Source organism: Mesoplodon densirostris, chromosome 14 (genome assembly GCF_025265405.1).
Source record: "Mesoplodon densirostris isolate mMesDen1 chromosome 14, mMesDen1 primary haplotype, whole genome shotgun sequence".
In the NCBI taxonomy this organism is placed as follows: domain Eukaryota; kingdom Metazoa; phylum Chordata; class Mammalia; order Artiodactyla; family Ziphiidae; genus Mesoplodon; species Mesoplodon densirostris.
In genome coordinates, this window is record NC_082674.1 from 62,870,658 (window position 1) to 62,887,699 (window position 17,042).

Here is a 17,042-nt window from a genome sequence, read left to right on the forward strand (position 1 = left end):
AGCTACACCCAGTAAACGAACTACTTAACCTACAGATACATAAACCAAAAAGATCCAAATTAAGACCGGCTAGCGCGCAAACCCTCGCAGCCTCGGGGACACTCACGCTGGGGTCTGGGCCAGTGAGGGGCGGGGCCTCCCGGGTCGAGGCGGGGTCAAGGGTCAGCAGGCGGAGGTACGCCCAAGATGGCGGCCTCCATGTGCGACGTGTTCTCCTTCTGCGTGGGCGTGGCGGGCCGAGCCCGGGTAGCCGTGGAAGTTCGCTTCGTGAGCAGCGCAAAGGTGAGGCCGCGGCGGACCGTGCCGGGGTCCCCCCACCCGGCCCGGCCTTGGAGACAGCCCCACCGGACCCCATGCCTGGAACCTAGAGGCTCCTCTGCCGCTCGGACGCTGCGGCCCGTTCCCGGCTCGGGGCCCGGGGACTACCTATCCCCGCGCGCAGGGTTCCGGGGCGGTCATGCGGTGGGCCCGAGCCCGCTGAGTTTCCGTGCGCGTCCCCTGCCTCCGTGGAACCGGGCCTTTCCGCCAGTGGGGCCGGGGAGCGCCAAGCCGGGGGACATTACTGCTGCGTCCTGGGAGCTGCGGGCGGGACGTGCTGGGCAGGGGGAGCTGCAGTACAAAAAGGCGTGGGTCCTCAGGGAACTTTCTGAGTGAGATTTGGGTGGGGGTTGAGGGAAAAGGCCAGGACACTTCACGAAGGGTCTTGGAGCGTTCAGGAGTTTGGACCGAAGCCCGTAGTAACATTGAAGGGTTTAAATCAAGAGGGTGACATTTTGTTGTTTTATTATCGTGTTTTAGAAGTTCATTGTAGAAAAAAAAAAGCGCATGTAAGGAAAGAGAAGGTAAAACACTCAATCTATATTTGTGCAAATATGTGCATATTAACACTGTATTTTTAGAAACTGCTTTTTGATGCAGCAGTAAATATTTCAATATCAACAATGCTACGTATTAATTTTTAAGAGTTGAGTAATAGTCTGTTTCATGGGAGGACCACTGTTCACTCAACAACTGCTGATTTATGGACCCGTATGCTGTATCTTGTTTTTCATCCCTGAGGTCAAAGATATTGGAGCTCAGTGTCTGTGCACACATCCTTTTGTTCTCCCCAGCACTGAGTATTTTCTTTCTTGGTTATCTTTGCTGGTTGATATGTGCAAAGTGATATCGCTTTGTTCTCATTTATATTTGTTTACTAATGAGGCTGAACAGTTTGTCATGTAGTGGCTGTGTGTATCCTTGGTCCTTGCCCTAGATGTTAGCCTTCTAGTCATCTGTCTCCTGCTCTCAACATCATCGTACTCATCCAGTTCCCGAACCCAACCTTCCATTGTCCTCTTTTCACTCCAGAGGCATCTGGAGCATTCCTCTATTTCCGTGGTAAATCAGCTCCCATATCCTTGGCCTCCTCAGCTGCCCACAACTCCATCTCCACCGCAAGGCCTCCAGTGCTCTTCACTGGCTCACAGTTTGATGGTGTCTCAGTTCCGTCGCTCCTAGCCTGCAGAGATATTCACCTTTACTTTCACTTCACCCCTATCTCTCAGGCCCCTCCTTGTTTTACTTCTTCCCTCTTACTTCATCACTTCAGCCACTCTCCTTGCCCAATTGTCCTGTCCTAGCCTTCTATCAAAACCCTAGCTCTGGAAGAATGAGCTGGCTTCCCTCTCCATGTCTACAACTGATCTGCTGCTGCAGAAGAATCACATACCCAGACCTGGTGACAAGATGGCTTATCCTGGGCTTTTTGCCTCTACATTCATCAAGTGAGATTGGTTTGTGATTTTTTTTTTTCCTTTATGGTATCTTCCTTAGGTTACCACATCAAAATTATGCTTGTTTTTTGTTTTTGTTTTTTAATAGAGAAGCTTTCCATTTTTTCTGTTATTGAATAGTTTAAATAGCACAAGAATTACTTATTTGGTTTGAGAGAGCTGGCTCATGAAACGATATAGACTAGGGGCCTCACATGGGGTAGTTTTTGACCACTTTCTCTATTGCCTCTATGGATATTGGCAGGAATGATCTCCAAAATTTTACCAATTGCTATGCCCGGGATATGACCAGTCAGAACAGAAACCTGACCAAATATGGTAGATGTCAACCAGGATGCTGTACTAATGCACATCAGGCAGGTATTGGCATTGCAAGTCTGTCTTGGCTTTCTTCCTTTTGAATTCACTTTTGGCACTTGATATTTTTGTAGAAAATAATTTAATAAAGAATTAATTTACGGGCTTCCCTGGTGGCGCAGTGGTTGAGAGTCCGCCTGCCGATGCAGGGGACATGGGTTCGTGCCCCGGTCCGTGAAGATCCCACATGCCGCGGAGCGGCTAGGCCCGTGAGCCATGGCCGCTGAGCCTGCGCGTCCGGAGCCTGTGCTCCGCAACGAGAGAGGCCACAACTGTGAGAGGCCCGCGTACCGCAAAAAAAAAAAAAAAAAGAATTAATTTACTACATAGTCTTAGAATTTTTGGTACAATCTTTTTTTTTTTTTTAAACTTAAACGTTTCAAATTGGAGATAACTTTTCATAGTTTGTACCCTTTCCATTCAGGTTCTGTTCTCTGCAGTCTTCTTGGTAATATGAATTAGAGTTGTTTTTCTTGAAATACTTTATATGTTTGGGGGCTATGTGGTTTCATAGAGGAACAGCTCTGATTCTTCCCTTTGCTTTACTCAGTATTTCCTACATTTGGTCCTCCAGAAAGAGGGAGAAAGAGATCAATATTTATTCAATATTGAGATTTGAGATTGTCAGAAGTAATGTGGATACCTGTCCATATCTTGTTGTCCCACAGAGGAAGGCCAGGTTTTCATTTTGCTGGGTGGGTTCCAGGGGCTACTAGGCCTGGAGGTGGGCTTCTAGAAAGACAACCAGGCTGCATCCACGGCTTTGCCAGTGGTTTTGTTCCAGCTGTCCCACTGTACCATATTAGAGCTCCCAGAGTTATTCACAGGATTGAGATGTGTGGCTCACGGGGTGCTCAGGGCCTGTCCAGGTCTATACATCCTGCTGCTCTGATTTTGGGAGGTGCCCCTGTCTATCCAGAGCGCCAGTGCTAGAAGGAAACTGGGAGCTACCCAGGAGGCCACGTGACAGGACATTTCACTGCTGTGTCAATCATTTCCTTTCTCTCTCTTTTCATAACAGTTCACTGTTGGCAGGGGCACCACTCCTCTGTATAGTGGGAGAAAATGCCCAGCTGGACCAGTAACTGCCTAGGTTCTGAAGCTGTCTCCTGAGTCCCTTTGCACATTTGAGAGATGGCAGTTCAACAGTTTTTTCTCATCCTGTATCCCGTACACATCCACAGTGCTTTAGACCAGTATTTCTCATTTAATGTGCATATGAATCGCCTGGGCAGCTGATTTTAACAATGCAGATTCTGATTCAGCAGGTGTGGAGTGGGGCCTGAGATTCTGCATTTCTAACATCTCCCAGGCAATACCCATGCTGCCCAGTCCATCACTTCACTTTGAGTAGTAAGGAGCTAGAGTTCATGAAATTCCTTCACCTGTGCTATATCACTGCACCCTGGAAACTACCTGGTAGGTATTATTATAATACCCACTTTTCACATGGTAAACAGATGCAAAAAAGTGAAGCAACTGGCTCAAAGTTTCACAGCAAGTTAGCATTAGGACTGGTGCTAGGATTAATCATTCCTTTCAGTGTAACACCTGAGAACTTGTTGGGTACCAGGTACTATGTATGCTAGGTGCTGTGAGTACCCAGCTGACCAGGGAAGAAGGGCATATTCTCCCGCATAGGCCTCTCCCTCCCGTGGTGTAGGATTTCTGTGCAACCCTGAGGAGCAGCATCACGACCAGGGTCCTGGAGGGGGCACGTGGGTGAGTCAGAGAAGGCCGCCCTGTACCAGTTCCTGGTACTGGAGGCTCCAGCCTGCTGTGAACCTTGGCCCTGCTCTGGCCATCCAAAAAATTCTCTGATTAGTCTGACATGGCTGATGTGGTGACTCTCTTCCCACCCCAGGCCCTCTGCTCTGGACAGGCTGGTAGAAGTGCGACTGAAACTGGGCAGAGCTGCATTTCCAGAGGAGGCCGTTATGGAGGGTGCCGACCATGCTCCACGAACCCTCCTGAGGCAGAGGCCTCTGACGAGAGGGAAGCACGTGGGGGTGAGAGCCCTTGAAGCTATGTCCTCTGTCTCTTCTTATGGCCATCCTATTCCTTCTCTGCCCTCTTAGGGAAAGGGGTTGTTTGCCACACAGCTGATCCAGAAGGGGGAGACCATATTCATCGAACGGCCCCTGGTGGCTGCACAGTTTCTCTGGAATGCACTTTATCGCTACCGAGGTGAGCACATCTCACCTACTCCTGAGGGCTGTTGGGCCCAGCAGCCTTTGCGCATGGAAGAGAGTACGTACATCCCTGCCGGCTGCCGTCTCTAGGACTCCAGGTGTTGGGAGGAAAGTGCGTCTTCCCTTGGAGAGCTGCACTTGAGAACCACGCCTCTGTCTAATCTCAGGCCATTTGGGGCTGTGAGCCTGCTGCAGAGAGGTTCTTCCAAAGTGCTCCCTGGGGGAGGACTGTCGCTCAGGTGGAACTCAGTGTGGCCTATACTGTAAGGTACTAGATGTCGTGCTGAAGGGCTCTGTGCCAAAGTGGAGCCCTCTACCAAGAGGAGACCCTGTGCCCCTTGGTCAAAAAAGGCTGTGTTAGGAGTCGGAAACAAATAGGATGCTCTTAGCTTTGCCAGTCACGTGCTTTTTTCACACTTTTCTTGGGCTAGAGAGAAATCTGTGAAAGGAGGGTCACTCGGCTCCAGAATGTGGGGAAAGCCCAGTTTGGGGGCTGGGTGGGGAGCCCCATAGACTAAGTCCCATCAAGAAGCAGAGAGAGTCTTCCGGGAGGGGTGGGGACTCCGGAGAGGGAAGAAGGCATCATCTGTAATGCATGTGAAATACATTCATTTAACATAGTCATTCATTCACTCACTTCTCAAACTTTTATTGAACACCTTCTCTGAGCTAGGTGCTGTATTAACCCTGGGCATATTGCTGTGAAAAGGACAAATGTGGCCCCTGCTCTCAAGACACTTAATTGTCACGTCTGGCTCTCTCCCCCAGCCTGTGACCACTGCCTTCGGGCACTGGAGAAGGCAGAGGAGAACGCCCAGAGACTGACTGGGAAACCAGGCCAGGTTTTGCCTCACCCTGAGCTGTGCACTGTGCGCAAGGACCTGCACCAGAATTGTCCCCACTGCCAGGTGAATATCCCTGGGGGCTAAGCTGAAGTCCTCTCTGGGGAGACAGGAGTGAGGACAGACTTGGTCATGGCCCTTGAGAGCCCGAATGTAGGGAAAGACATGAAAAAGACGTTACTGTGCCAGTTTCGTCCTCTCTGTTCCAGTCCCATTGTCTAGAAAACAGGCTTGGTGGGAGCTTGCCCTCTTCCTAGGAGCCTGGCAGGGGCCCTTCCCTGTACCTGAGAAGCAGTCTCTCCTTCCCACGGTTTTACAAGCCTGGGTCAGGTGCCCCTCTCACATGCCCCCAGAGCACTGTATGCTTTTTCATCTCATAATACCACTGACTACTGCTTAGGGGCTATTTGTGGAAGGAGTGCAGTTAGAGGAGGTGAGACCACATGGGTGTCCGTGCCTCACCCCACTGCCAGATCCTAGGGTGCTGACCTCCACCTCCCCCAACAGGTGACGTACTGCAGTACAGAATGTCTGCTAGCCGCAGCTGAGCAATACCATCAGGTCCTGTGCCCAGGCCCCTCCCAGGATGACCCCCTGCATCCTCTCAATAAGCTGCAGGAGGCATGGAGGTAGGTAGCATTTCCTCTCCTCTTTCCTTTATCCTTCCCTCCCTGCCTGCCTTCCCCACGCTTAGTGGATGCAGCCATCTTTGTTAAGTTACCACCCCCTAGATTTTTCCTCCCTTCTTAGGGCTAAACTATCACCCATTCCCCCTGCCTTAAATCTGAGCCGCCAGTCCCACCATTCTCAGCATTTTACACACTCCCAGAAAGAGCCCCATTAAGCCCATAGGGATATAAAATCCTGCCCAAGTCCTTGCCAATGACTTTCTCTCTTTGGTTATGAGATTGGTAGGAAAGATTCTCTGTAGTAATCAGACTGGGCTTCCCTGAATTCAGCTACTGGGGAGGGAAGTTCTAGGCCAAACCTTTTTCTTTCTCCCCAGGAGTGTTCACTACCCCCCTGAGACTGCAAGCATCATGTTGATGGCCCGGATGGTGGCCACAGTGAAACAGGTGAGCCCACCTGATCTTCTCAGGGAAGCTGACTCCGGCCTCGTTCAACCCCTGGGAAGTTTTCTTCTCACCTTAACACTCTGGCTTGGATGCAGAGTTCCTTCTGGGCTTCCCAAAGGAGATCTGCTTGCTGTGTAAACCTTACGAGTAGCTAACCATAAATCTAGCAGGGGACGTGGGGGCTCATCTTGCCTGTGGTCTGTGATCTATGGATGACTTCCTGTGCAGCAGCAATTCATATATAAGCACCACCTTTTCAGGATTGTGTCTCTTAGATAAAGCGAGAGAAGCCACTCTGACCCCTTTAGTGTTGTTGCTCCTCAGCCTCATCCTCCTATTTTCCCAAGTGTCGTGAACTGGCTAGCTTGGCACCAGCTGGGAAGATGGTTGGGTGTGGGCAGGGTGGGCAGGAAGGGTCTACTTAGAAGCTCATGTGTGATGGTGTTTCTCAGGGCAGGGGCTTTAGAATGACAGCTTACTCCTCTCACGTGGGCAGGAGTGGCAGTAAAGAGGAGGGTGTCCGTGAGTCCATGTGTGCACATGCATGCGTGAGCATGTGGGAACCTGACCCTGAAGTGTATTTGTTCACTGCAGGCTAAGGATAAGGATCGTTGGATCAGGCTCTTCTCCCAGTTCTGTAATAAAACGGCCAATGAGGAGGAGGAAATTGTCCACAAACTCCTGGGAGACAAATTCAAGGTTGGTCTCTCCACATGACCCTCCCACCCCCCCAGTAGCCTGGGGATGTCCATGGCTACCTAAGGGAAGCTCCACATTTGCTGCCTTTGCAGCCACAGGAAGAAGTTAGAGCCTGGGTCCAAAAATCTGTTCAGAGACTTGTATTCCTGCGCTATTTAACTTCATGACCTAATGTGGACTTAAAATTGGGAAGTGGGGTGATGACAGAGGACAGAAGGGCTGGGTGCCCTGATGTGGGAAGGCAGGACCCCATGATAGGATAGCAGTGGGCGAATCAAGTGTAATGGAAAGTGGAGGGCTGGGGGTTCCACAGGGTCAGGGAGCGGTGTGAAACGATTTTAGTTGCCAATGTACTGAGCACTTGCTTCAAATCAAAGAGTTACGCATTCTCCCAGACAATAGCAGACTTCCATGCAGGAGCTGCCTGAAGGTGGAGGTAGGTGTGTGAAAGGGCGCTGGGGTGGGCCTTCCTGCACTGAATCTGGGGAAAGGAGGGGGAGGGTCAAGCTGGTCTGGAGGCTGGGGCAGGGAGCCTGGAGGGTGGTGGTGAGGACAGACATTCTAAGCCAGGCTGCCTCCGCCCTGCTGGTACAAGGGCTAGAAAATAGGGAGGAATTGAGGGTTCGCTACCCTGGGTTGGAACAGGCCAGCAAACTGCCAAGTCTCTTGGAGATAAGGATTGTGTGGCTTTCCTTTGCCCCCAGGGAAAGCTCGGTCTACAGAGCTCGCCCTTTTCCTTCCCTTACGTGGTCTTCTGGGCCCTGCCTGGGTGCTAATGGGAAATCCCCAGGGATGCAAGTCTCTCCCTGCTTCCCCTAAACCAGGGCCAGCTGGAGCTTCTGCGGAGACTCTTCACAGAGGCCCTTTATGAGGAAGCACTCAGCCAGGTGAGTGTGGGGAAGGTGGGACCAATGGCCTCCCAGTCACTCCAGCTCTCCAGGAGCAACCAGGTCAGCGTCTCCTACTGGGACAGCTAAGCCAGAGCAGACCTGGTCTTCTGGAGTTGGGATGGGACTGGCTCACAGCAAACTTCCTCAAGAGGAAGGAAGGCTCGTGGCTGTAACATGAGTGATCTCCCTTTCTCCCCACAGTGGTTCACTCCGGATGGATTCCGGTCTCTCTTTGCTCTTGTTGGGACCAATGGCCAAGGAATTGGGACCAGGTTAGGAGAGAATGTTCCAGAGCTGTTGGACTTGTCCCTCAGGGCTGGGGTGGGAGATTGATTGAGGAAGGTAGCCACATCTCTTTTCAAGACTAGGGTGGGGCAGGGTGTGACTCTGGCCAGAATGCTGGACTAAACTCAGTGGTGGGGGTCAGAAAGACTGAGTCTTGGGAGCACTTGGTCTGTTGGGGAAGGACACACCCGCCCACCCCCACCCTCCCCCCAGAGAAAGAAATGGACTTAACTTGCTTGGAGTGGGGGAGCCCTGTGAGCTAGGCCTCCTCCTCTCCAACCATGGCTGCCTGGGACCCCCAGCTCCCTAAGCCAGTGGGTGCATGCCTGTGATGCTCTGGAGCTGAAGCCTCAGGACCGTGAACAGCTGGACGCCTTCATTGATCAGCTGTACAAGGACATCGAGGCAGATTGGTGAGATGGAGCCTTGGCCTCACCCAACTTTGGAGACATCCGTCAGTTAGACAGTGGACACAGTCTTCTCCCAGGGAGCTCTGAGTTCGTGGTTGGGGAAGGTAATCCCTGTGTGCCTATGGGAAGCTTCAGATCTGTCTGCAGGACATACATGAGAAATGGCTCCACGATCCGTGCAGAGGCTTGATGCTGGGGGTGGGGGAGGGCTGGACAGTAAGGTGGTACCATTTATAGGAAAGCAAGGCTTGTGCCTCAGAGAAGCAATTTCAGGTAAAATAGTAGTGATTGGGTGGCAAGACTGTGGAGCCAGTGCCTGTCCTTATAAGCCTAGTTTCCTTTTCCCACCTATAAAGTGGATGCAATAACATCTGCATATTACTGTCTTACAGCAACTGGTGAGTTTCTTAACTGTGAAGGATCTGGCCTCTTTGTGCTGCAGAGCTGCTGTGAGTCCCGGCATTGAGAAGGGGTAGCCTCACAGCTGCAGTTCATCTCTTGGCCCCTTCTGGGCTGGTAGAGTTGAGTCTGGGAGTGGGGTTAGGGCTGAGCTTCCTTGGGGATTTCCCCTCAGCCTTCTCCTTCTATTATTTTTTCATTCATTTATTGGACTCTTGTGCCTTGATACAGAACCTTCCAGTGGGCTAGGCCCAGTGCTAAGGCAGGGCACGGAGCTCTAATTCTTGCAAAGGGAAGCCTGGGTTTTGCCCCACCACTGCCCTGTGAGCTTTGGTAGGAGTGTGTTGTGATAGCCCGGGAGGAGCTCAGGCTGGAAGGCAGTCTCATCAGCACCTGATGGAGGGGGCAGAGCCAGCTCAGACTGTTGTCTTTTCCAGATCCCAGCCTCCCGCCCTCTGCTCTCCTCACTGCAAAACCTTCCTCCCAGGCTCTGGGGACACTACTCCTCCCAAACTAGGCTCTCAGAGGGCCTGGCTCAGCTGTTACCAGACATCCAATAACAGACAGGACTGAGTTAAGTGGCCTGGCACGGGCATCCCTTTCACAGCCCTGTCCCTCCCTTTGTGAGACAGTGGGAACACATCTGAGGATCAAGTTGACCAGTGAGGAGAGAAGGGGCAGTCATGGCAGGAGGGGAGGGGAGTGATGCGGGAGTGCATTAGTGCCTGTGCTCTTCAGGAAAGAGCACTGGACAGGGATATAGGAAACTGCGGTCCCAGGACCTGCCTAGCCCTAGCAGGGATCAGAGAACAAGGAAAGATGGGACCCAGTGCTCTGGACAGTTAAGGCTGTTGTTTTTATTAGTCAGCAGTCCTCATTACCTGCCTCTCATGACCCAGGCAACCACAGCTGTGTCCCCAATGCAGAGACCTCCTTCCCAGAAAACAACTTCCTTTTGCATGTCACCGCCCTGGAGGATATTAAGCCAGGAGAGGTGAGGGGGCCAGTAGCTGTCGGGGTGGGTGGGCCTTGCAAGTTCTCTCCAGGAATTGGGAGCAGCAGTGGCTACAGTCCCAAGTTCAGGCTGTTGGGTTGAATCCCCACATGCTCCAGGACATGAGTCTTCCCCATGAGTATACTCTAACCCCACCCCACTTCAAAAAATAACTCGAGGAAGCCTCAGAGCAGTGTTTCAGAGACAGCTGTGTGCCTAAGTTCTTGTCCCCAGCTATCTTTTGATCAAGGAATCTGCAGCATCTAAGGAAGCAGGACGTGGCCCTTTGTGGCTTGGACTGTGGGGTACTAGCGTGGGTGTGGGGTCCTGGCTCTTAGAGCTGTGCACGGAGACTGGCTGAAACTTCTTTCAGGGCAAGTAGCTTCACACCAAGATAACCTCTGCCCCAGCCACAGACCTTGGGCATGGCCCGAGGCCAACCATAGCCCCCCGTCTCAGACACAGATTGTGAAAGCCTCATAGTGGCCTCTGCTGTGAGCACAGGGGAATGGATCAGGGTGAACTACTCCTTCGCTGAAGGGCAGCTCCGGCTCCTGGGGATGGGGCAGTGGTTGGACACAGGGCCGAGGTTGGGGAGGCCCTAATCCCATCTGTTAGAAAGCACAGACCGTCAGAGCCCACCTGTCTTCTGCCCGTTAGGAAATCTGCATCAGCTACTTAGACTGCTGTCAGCGGGAGCGCAGCCGCCACAGCCGCCACAAGATCCTCAGGTGCCAGCTGGGGGTGTGGTGGGAAGCCGGGCTCTGGGCTTCTCCGTGCTGGTGGCTGCCTGACTTTGTACCCTCACCATCATCCCCCCCAACCCTCTGCAGGGAGAACTATCTGTTCGTCTGTTCCTGCCCCAAATGTCTGGCAGAGGCCGATGAACCCAACATGACCTCTGAGGAGGAGGACGAGGAAGAGGACGAGGAAGGAGAGCCGGAAGATGCTGAGCTGGGGGATGAGATGACTGATGTGTGATGTCATCCTGCCTGGAAGTGGTCCTACCCCAGATCCTGCCAGAAGAGGGGGCCTTCCCCCAGAGCAGACGCTTGGAAGGAACTCCCACTCCTGTTGCCTGCTTTTCCCCCATGCCAGCTCTGTTTCTTCCAGAGGGTAAGACAGGCTGGACCCTAGGCCCTCCACCCCCCGCCAGACCTCATGCCCAGGACACTGCTGCTGAGCGCCTCAGGCTCTGCACTGTCACTGAGCCTCTCAGAACTGGCCTCCCCGAGGTATGGGTGTAAGTGGCTGGAACCAAGGTCAGGGCCTAACAGTGTTTCTTCCCCTTGGCCCCATGGCCCCACTTACTCATCCACCTGAGGCTTCACCCTTCTCAACTCACTGTTGGCGGTGGGGAGGGGTCACAAAGTGGCAACCTGCGAACAGCCTGACTCCATTGAAGAAGAGAGGGGGTTAGACACCCTTACCCTCTTCCCCACTAGCACAGCTGGGAGAGGCAAGAGGGAGGAACTGGGCCTCCAGAGCACCTTCCCTAAGGCTTTCTGCGGGGGAACACCGAACCGGGGGCATTACCTCCCTCTGCTCACCTCCCCACACCCACCATTTAGACATACGGGGGAGTAGAGAATCTCCCCAGACCCCAGAATCTGTCCTTATGCCTTGCCTCTCAGGCCCTGGCACAGTGGCTGGCCTCACAGGGTATGCAAGAGGTCTCTGCCTCCCTTGGGAGGGACATCATGTCCCCTTCCTCCCACCCTCCTCCCACTGAGGACTGTAGCAGCATGGCTGAGCTCTGGGGGATGAAAGGCCTGTGCTCCTTAATTTAGGATGTCCTAGAATCTTCTAGAGCATGGGTCAGTGAGGGGCTCTCCTAGTCTCAATCTCTGTCTTCAGGATCATTTAGGAACACTGAAGTCTTCCAGAAACCTAGGAGAGCTAGGCTAGATACTCAGATTAGCCCTGTCTCCCTCTCCTCCCCAGATTAGTACTACCCCTTACTCTTGGGTTGGAAGCTGTGGAAATTATAACCCATCACCCGCAATTCCTTCCTGCCTACCTTTCCTGAGGGGCCTGCCACATGCCCCTGCTGAGGGATCCCAGGGAGGGCAGGTGCCGCCCCACAGGCCCTTTCCTGCATCATGAGCCAGGTGGAATCTGCCTGTCTGGCCTATTGGGTTCTTAATCCTTCACAGCAGGCTGCACCCCCTCCTCCCCACCTGCCCACTGTTCTCAATAAAAATATGAGTGGTGACAGGCCTTTGCAGGAATGCTTTGTGGAGAATGGCTTGACAAGCTGCTCCAGGAAGGCAGCAGTCACATGGGTGGTGCAGAAGTGCATAGGATAGAGCAGGTGATGGCAGGAGATGGGAGCTGCAACTCCCCAGTTTGGGTTCATCCCTGGTCTTGCCTATACTCTGCTGTGCAAATGTTTCTAAAGTCCAAGAGCAGGGCTCCTCTGAGGTCCAATGTGGATCCTCAGTACCAGGCTACAAGATGAGGCTTTTGCTCAGGGACTGAACTACAGCTTCCCACGTGTTTGAGCAGGAGGCTGCTGTGATCCAAGATTAGCAATCTGAGCACTGGTCCTAAAGGACCTTGGGCAAGTCATGTATCCTCTCTGGGCCTCAAGTTCTCCCTTCAAAACAAGAGCATGGGACCAGATAAGTGTTTGAAGGCCCCTCCCACCCGTGTACTTTTACTCTAGGACACAGTTACAACCCTGATGAGAGGCTTTATTACTAAAAAGTCAGTGAGGGTTTATTATGTAGTCCTCAAACACCAGCTCCTTATACCATTCCAGCAACTGCTGTGAAAGACCCTGGGTGGGGAGGCTGAAGCCAGGTGGGATGTGACAGGTCTCATATGGCTCTCAGACCACCTGCTGTTGGCCCCTTTAGTTCCAGACCCTAGCCCATAAGGCCTGGGGCCTGGCTCTTGCCTCTTCCCATAGCATGAAACACCTTAGGAGCCCAGGGGAGGGAAGGCCAGTGGTGTGTCTTCCTTTAACTTAGCCAAGGCCCACGCCCTTTTCCTCTACCTGGCTCCCCCAGTCCCCAAATGCTATCCCCAAGTCCCAAACAGCAGAATTCCTGGATTTTCCCCTTCCCAGCCCAGAGTTGCTTATGGCTGGAATGTGGGACCAACTCTTCTACCAGAAGGTCCAGGGCGGTTGCAGCAGCTCAAAGGTGGGGATGCTGGTGACATTGACTGGGATGGAAATGATGGCCCATGGCAGCCCATGCTGTTCCAGGGAGCGGCGGATCATGTAGCTGGGAGAGCATGAAGAGAGGTGGTGATGGTCACTTTCCTGGCACCCCATCCTGCCCCACTGTCCCCATCACTCTGGGAGTTCCAGAGCCTGAGGACTTTTTTGGCCCTCCAGGGCATCCCAAGATAAGGCTTGTGGGTAGGGACTGGTAATTGCCCTTCACCTCCCCGAGTCCTGGCACCCAGCTTGGTGCTGATACAGCCAGAGACAAAGAGCCCTCACCCATCTCGGCCAAGCAGGAAGAGGGCAGGGATGTCAGCTGTGCGCTGGGTACTGTCTTGGATCATCTCCACGTAGAAGCTGTCATTGTCAACTGCGTTGTCAGAGATGATCACTGCCCGCCCACCGTGCTCCTGCACCACCCGGGTCTTGGAGAGGAAGGAGCAGCCCCTGGAAGAGGTGGTGATGAGACCAAAGGAAAGGCGGGGTCCTAGCTATCCGTTCCCCAGACCACCACCCTAGGAAGATGAAAGGAGGGCCCTGGAGGCTTTTTTATACAGGCTCACAAGTAAATGGCCAAAGGCTTGGATAATCTTAAGTTGTTTCTTAAAGACCCTTAAAAAGATGAATTATTTAAAAGCAGCTATTTCAAAGCATCACCCCCAACATTGATCTCAGAATCTACCCTATGCCTGCCTTCCCCTTGTGCCCATGCCTGTCCACTCCTTACCCCCTCTCCACCAGAGCGATCTGGTCCTGGATGAAGAAACCGTTGCTGAGTTCCCCGCAGGCCTCTGGAGGTTCAGCAGGGACAAGGTGAATCTGCTCATACCTTGTGTGCTGAAAGACATTTAGACAGGTGAGAGTGTGGGGAGACACACCTGCTTAAGGACTGGGCTGACCATCCCATCTTATCAGCTTCTCACAAAGTGTGAGGGAAATGAGGAACGATTTCTGTGTACTGGACACTTGAGCATTTTTACTTAATTCTCACAAAGGTCTGTCTAGTCCTATCCCACCCTGCCTTTCCCAGACATAGGTAGGGAAGTTGGTATGGACCCAGAGAGGGGAAGTAACTTGCCTTGAATCATGTAGTTCAGAGGTGGAGCTAGCAGAGCCCTTGGTTTTTCACTACTTCGTGTCCCTAAGAAGATAGCTTTTCCCTCTGTGGTGCCCAGGTCTGTATTATACCCAGAGGAATAGCTGGAAGCCCTTCCTGGCTCTGTAGCCCCTGGAAGACAGAGCTAGATTCTGCCCCCTTCTCCGTCCCAGCACTCAGGTACGGGTTGAAGCGATGAGGGTCACCTCAACTTAGTGCGGGGAATGTGGAGACAGGATCAGAGATGAGAGGGCCTCCCTGAACTTACAAAGATACCACCAAAGTCCTTGGCAGGCGTGGCTGTGAAGATGTATCGAATGTCCCCAGGACTCAGCACTTGAAAGTACAAATAATCATGGATGCGTAAGCCTGAAAGGTAAAATGTACAGGTGAGAAGGCTCAAGGGAAAAAAGCTGGTTCAGGTTCAGATCATGGACCCCATGCCTTCAACGGGGCTGGTTAAGGTCTGGGCCCAGAGACCCAGCTTCAGCCAGTTGGGTGCTCCAGGTGGGTAGGATAGATGGTCTCTGCCCTGGAGAGGATAGAGTTCATGCAGACAGAGTTAGTAACCCCAGAGATTTACAGCTGCTGCTGCTGCTGCTTACACAGGTGAGCCAGGAAGACTGAGAGCTCCAGTGTTAACCTCTCTGAGGGTTAATTCATTCATCTTTGCTCTGAAGCCGACTTGGGAATTTCAAGATGGATATGTGGCAGCCTGCGTACAAAGCAACTCTCACCAAAACTTAAAAGTTGACTCTGGTTCTACTGCCATCCTCCTAGTCCAGCCACTATCATTTCTTGTCCTGGCTGTTGCAGCTTTTTAACTGGTCTATCTTAGCCTCCATTTTTGCTCCCTACGGTCCATTCCCCCAATAACTGCCAGGGATTTTCTTAAAACATCTTAAAGCAAATATGATCATGTCACCACTTCAATACCCTTCAACGACTTCCCTTTGCACTTAAAATGTAAACTTAACTCTGGTCTGCAAGGCGCTGCTTTATCTGGCCCTCCAACCTCATCTCTTCCTATGTTCAAGCTACACTGCCCTCCTTTCAGTTTCTTCACATCTCCAAGGCTTCTTGCAAGTTCCCTCGCCCTACCCCCACCTCTACCCTTCTACTCACTTCTATTCATCCACCAGGTCATAACTTAAATGTCACTTTCTCAGAGAAACCTGCCCTGTGACTGCCCTCCCCTTATGCCCATTCAAAATGTACTTTTTCTCCAATGACACTTCTAACATCATTTGTAATACAGTATTTGTAATTTTTTGTTTATTGTCTACTGCACTAGGACAAGGACCTAAGTTTGTAACTTCATTCAATACTGTATCCACATTATCTATATAGTGGCTAGGATACAGTTGGTGCTCAAAAAGGTTGCTGAATGAACGACTATTTCCAGCTCTACTGTGTTGAGGAAGGGAATTGCCAGAATAACCAGATATTTCTGGGGTGTGGATCTCTTTAGCACCAAAGTGTAATTAATGTTTTACCTGAACTTGAGTCCCTGGTTTCCTTAGCCCAGAGAGACTGAGGAATGTGAAAAGGTGGAAGCTGCTGCCACAGGTCTGTTAGTCAATCAACAAACTATCAAGTCGCTACTGTGTGCCAGCGTTGGGATGGATTGTGGCTTTAGCTGTCCTTTTCTACTGTCCAAAATCAGCCACCAGGTAGAGCTCCACTGGCTTGGCACTGGGCTACATATATGGCCTTTTATCCTGGGAGTGGAGACTTTCCATCGGATACAGATACACTCCCAAGGAAGCTTTCCTGGATTAGCACTAAGCTTCCCCTCCTCCCCACACACATCTCTGCCTGGCCTTTGCATCTGCTGATCTGTGTAAGTCAAGTGTAGGTATACACATGTGCTCACGTACGCATATGGGTGTATATGTTCTCGTGTAGGTGCAAACAAGTTGGGTGTGTACGTATGTGCTAGTGCCTGTGAACCCACGTGTAGCAATGTGTGGCCCCGTTTATGTATGTGAATGCTCACGTATCTCCAGCTTGTAGTATCGCTAGTTGCTTCTTGTTCCTCGCCCCCTTCCCCACCTAAGTCAGCGCTAGTGGGGGTAGGGGGAGTCTTACTTCGACGTGGGGGGCTGAGGACTCACAGCCCAGCCTCAGGCCGCACCCAGTTCATGTCCCTCGGGAACCACTACCCACCCACTCCAGGCGCCCCTCTCTGAACCTGCCCTGCTCCGAATTCGCGGGGTCCCCAAGGTGACCCGTGGCCCCCGGCCCGAGACGGGCTTAAGCTGGACCGCCAGCCCCGCCCTGAAGCGCAGCCCCGCCCTTTGCCGCTCACCGTGGGCCGCGACGCACGCGGGGAGCCAGAGCACGAGACAACACCAGCCCGCGGCGCCGGGGACCATCTCCAGGGCCCGGCCCGGCGCCGCGCTTCCTCCAGCCGCCCTGCTGCGCGTACCTCGCCGGACTTCGGCCTGACAGCTGCTCTGGGCTCCCTCCCCCAGACCCGCTCACGCCGCCGGTTGGCGCACCGGAACGAGGCCCAGGGCTGATTGGTTCTGACGCCTGCTCGTGTAGCCACATTTGTCGCCCCTGTGCCCTAGCCCACTTCCTATTGGTGGAGAGAAGTGGGGCCGAGGGCTGATTTGTTTAAACTCTTAACTGCAACTGCAGTCCCCGCCCCAGCATTTCTCAGATTGGATTCGACTCCGCAGGACCTCTCTGGCTGTGGGGGCGGGAGCACTGCAGGTGGGAGACCCGCAGGACTCGCCTCAGCCGCCGAAAGTCTTGGCCAATCAGCTCGTGCGGTCTCGGCCGGATCCTCCCTGTGGCCGCTTCGCAGGATGATGATTTACCTTCCCCTAGTTGTGCTTTCCTCC

The 17,042-nt window shown here is 52.7% G+C and overlaps 2 protein-coding genes across 3 annotated transcripts; one reads left to right on the forward strand and one right to left on the reverse strand.

Annotated features, from left to right (window-relative positions):
• Window positions 1-158: 158 nt before the first annotated feature.
• On the forward strand, window positions 159-12,389 carry SMYD5 (SMYD family member 5). 2 transcript variants are annotated; one of them, XM_060116690.1, is made up of 13 exons: window positions 159-282; window positions 4,211-4,319; window positions 5,093-5,232; window positions 5,674-5,795; window positions 6,173-6,242; window positions 6,837-6,941; window positions 7,766-7,828; window positions 8,033-8,103; window positions 8,419-8,522; window positions 8,916-8,975; window positions 9,825-9,919; window positions 10,580-10,650; window positions 10,753-12,389. In XM_060116690.1, exons 1-13 carry the CDS (start codon window positions 187-189, stop codon window positions 10,898-10,900), a joined length of 1,254 nt encoding a protein of 417 aa, XP_059972673.1. In that variant the 5' UTR covers window positions 159-186; the 3' UTR covers window positions 10,901-12,389. The 2 variants fall into 2 exon arrangements, 1 of the variants encoding a protein (XP_059972673.1); XR_009534191.1 differs by lacking the exons at window positions 10,580-10,650; window positions 10,753-12,389 and adding an exon at window positions 9,363-9,498 and having other exon boundaries at window positions 9,825-9,914.
• A 225-nt stretch (window positions 12,390-12,614) lies between these two features.
• Window positions 12,615-16,684, reverse strand: PRADC1 (protease associated domain containing 1). The gene is made up of 5 exons (XM_060116691.1): window positions 16,502-16,684; window positions 14,459-14,559; window positions 13,822-13,931; window positions 13,374-13,541; window positions 12,615-13,152 (listed from the first exon to the last, which is right to left on the reverse strand). Exons 1-5 carry the CDS (start codon window positions 16,566-16,568, stop codon window positions 13,032-13,034), a joined length of 567 nt encoding a protein of 188 aa, XP_059972674.1. The 5' UTR covers window positions 16,569-16,684; the 3' UTR covers window positions 12,615-13,031.
• Between the last annotated feature and the right edge of the window lie 358 nt (window positions 16,685-17,042).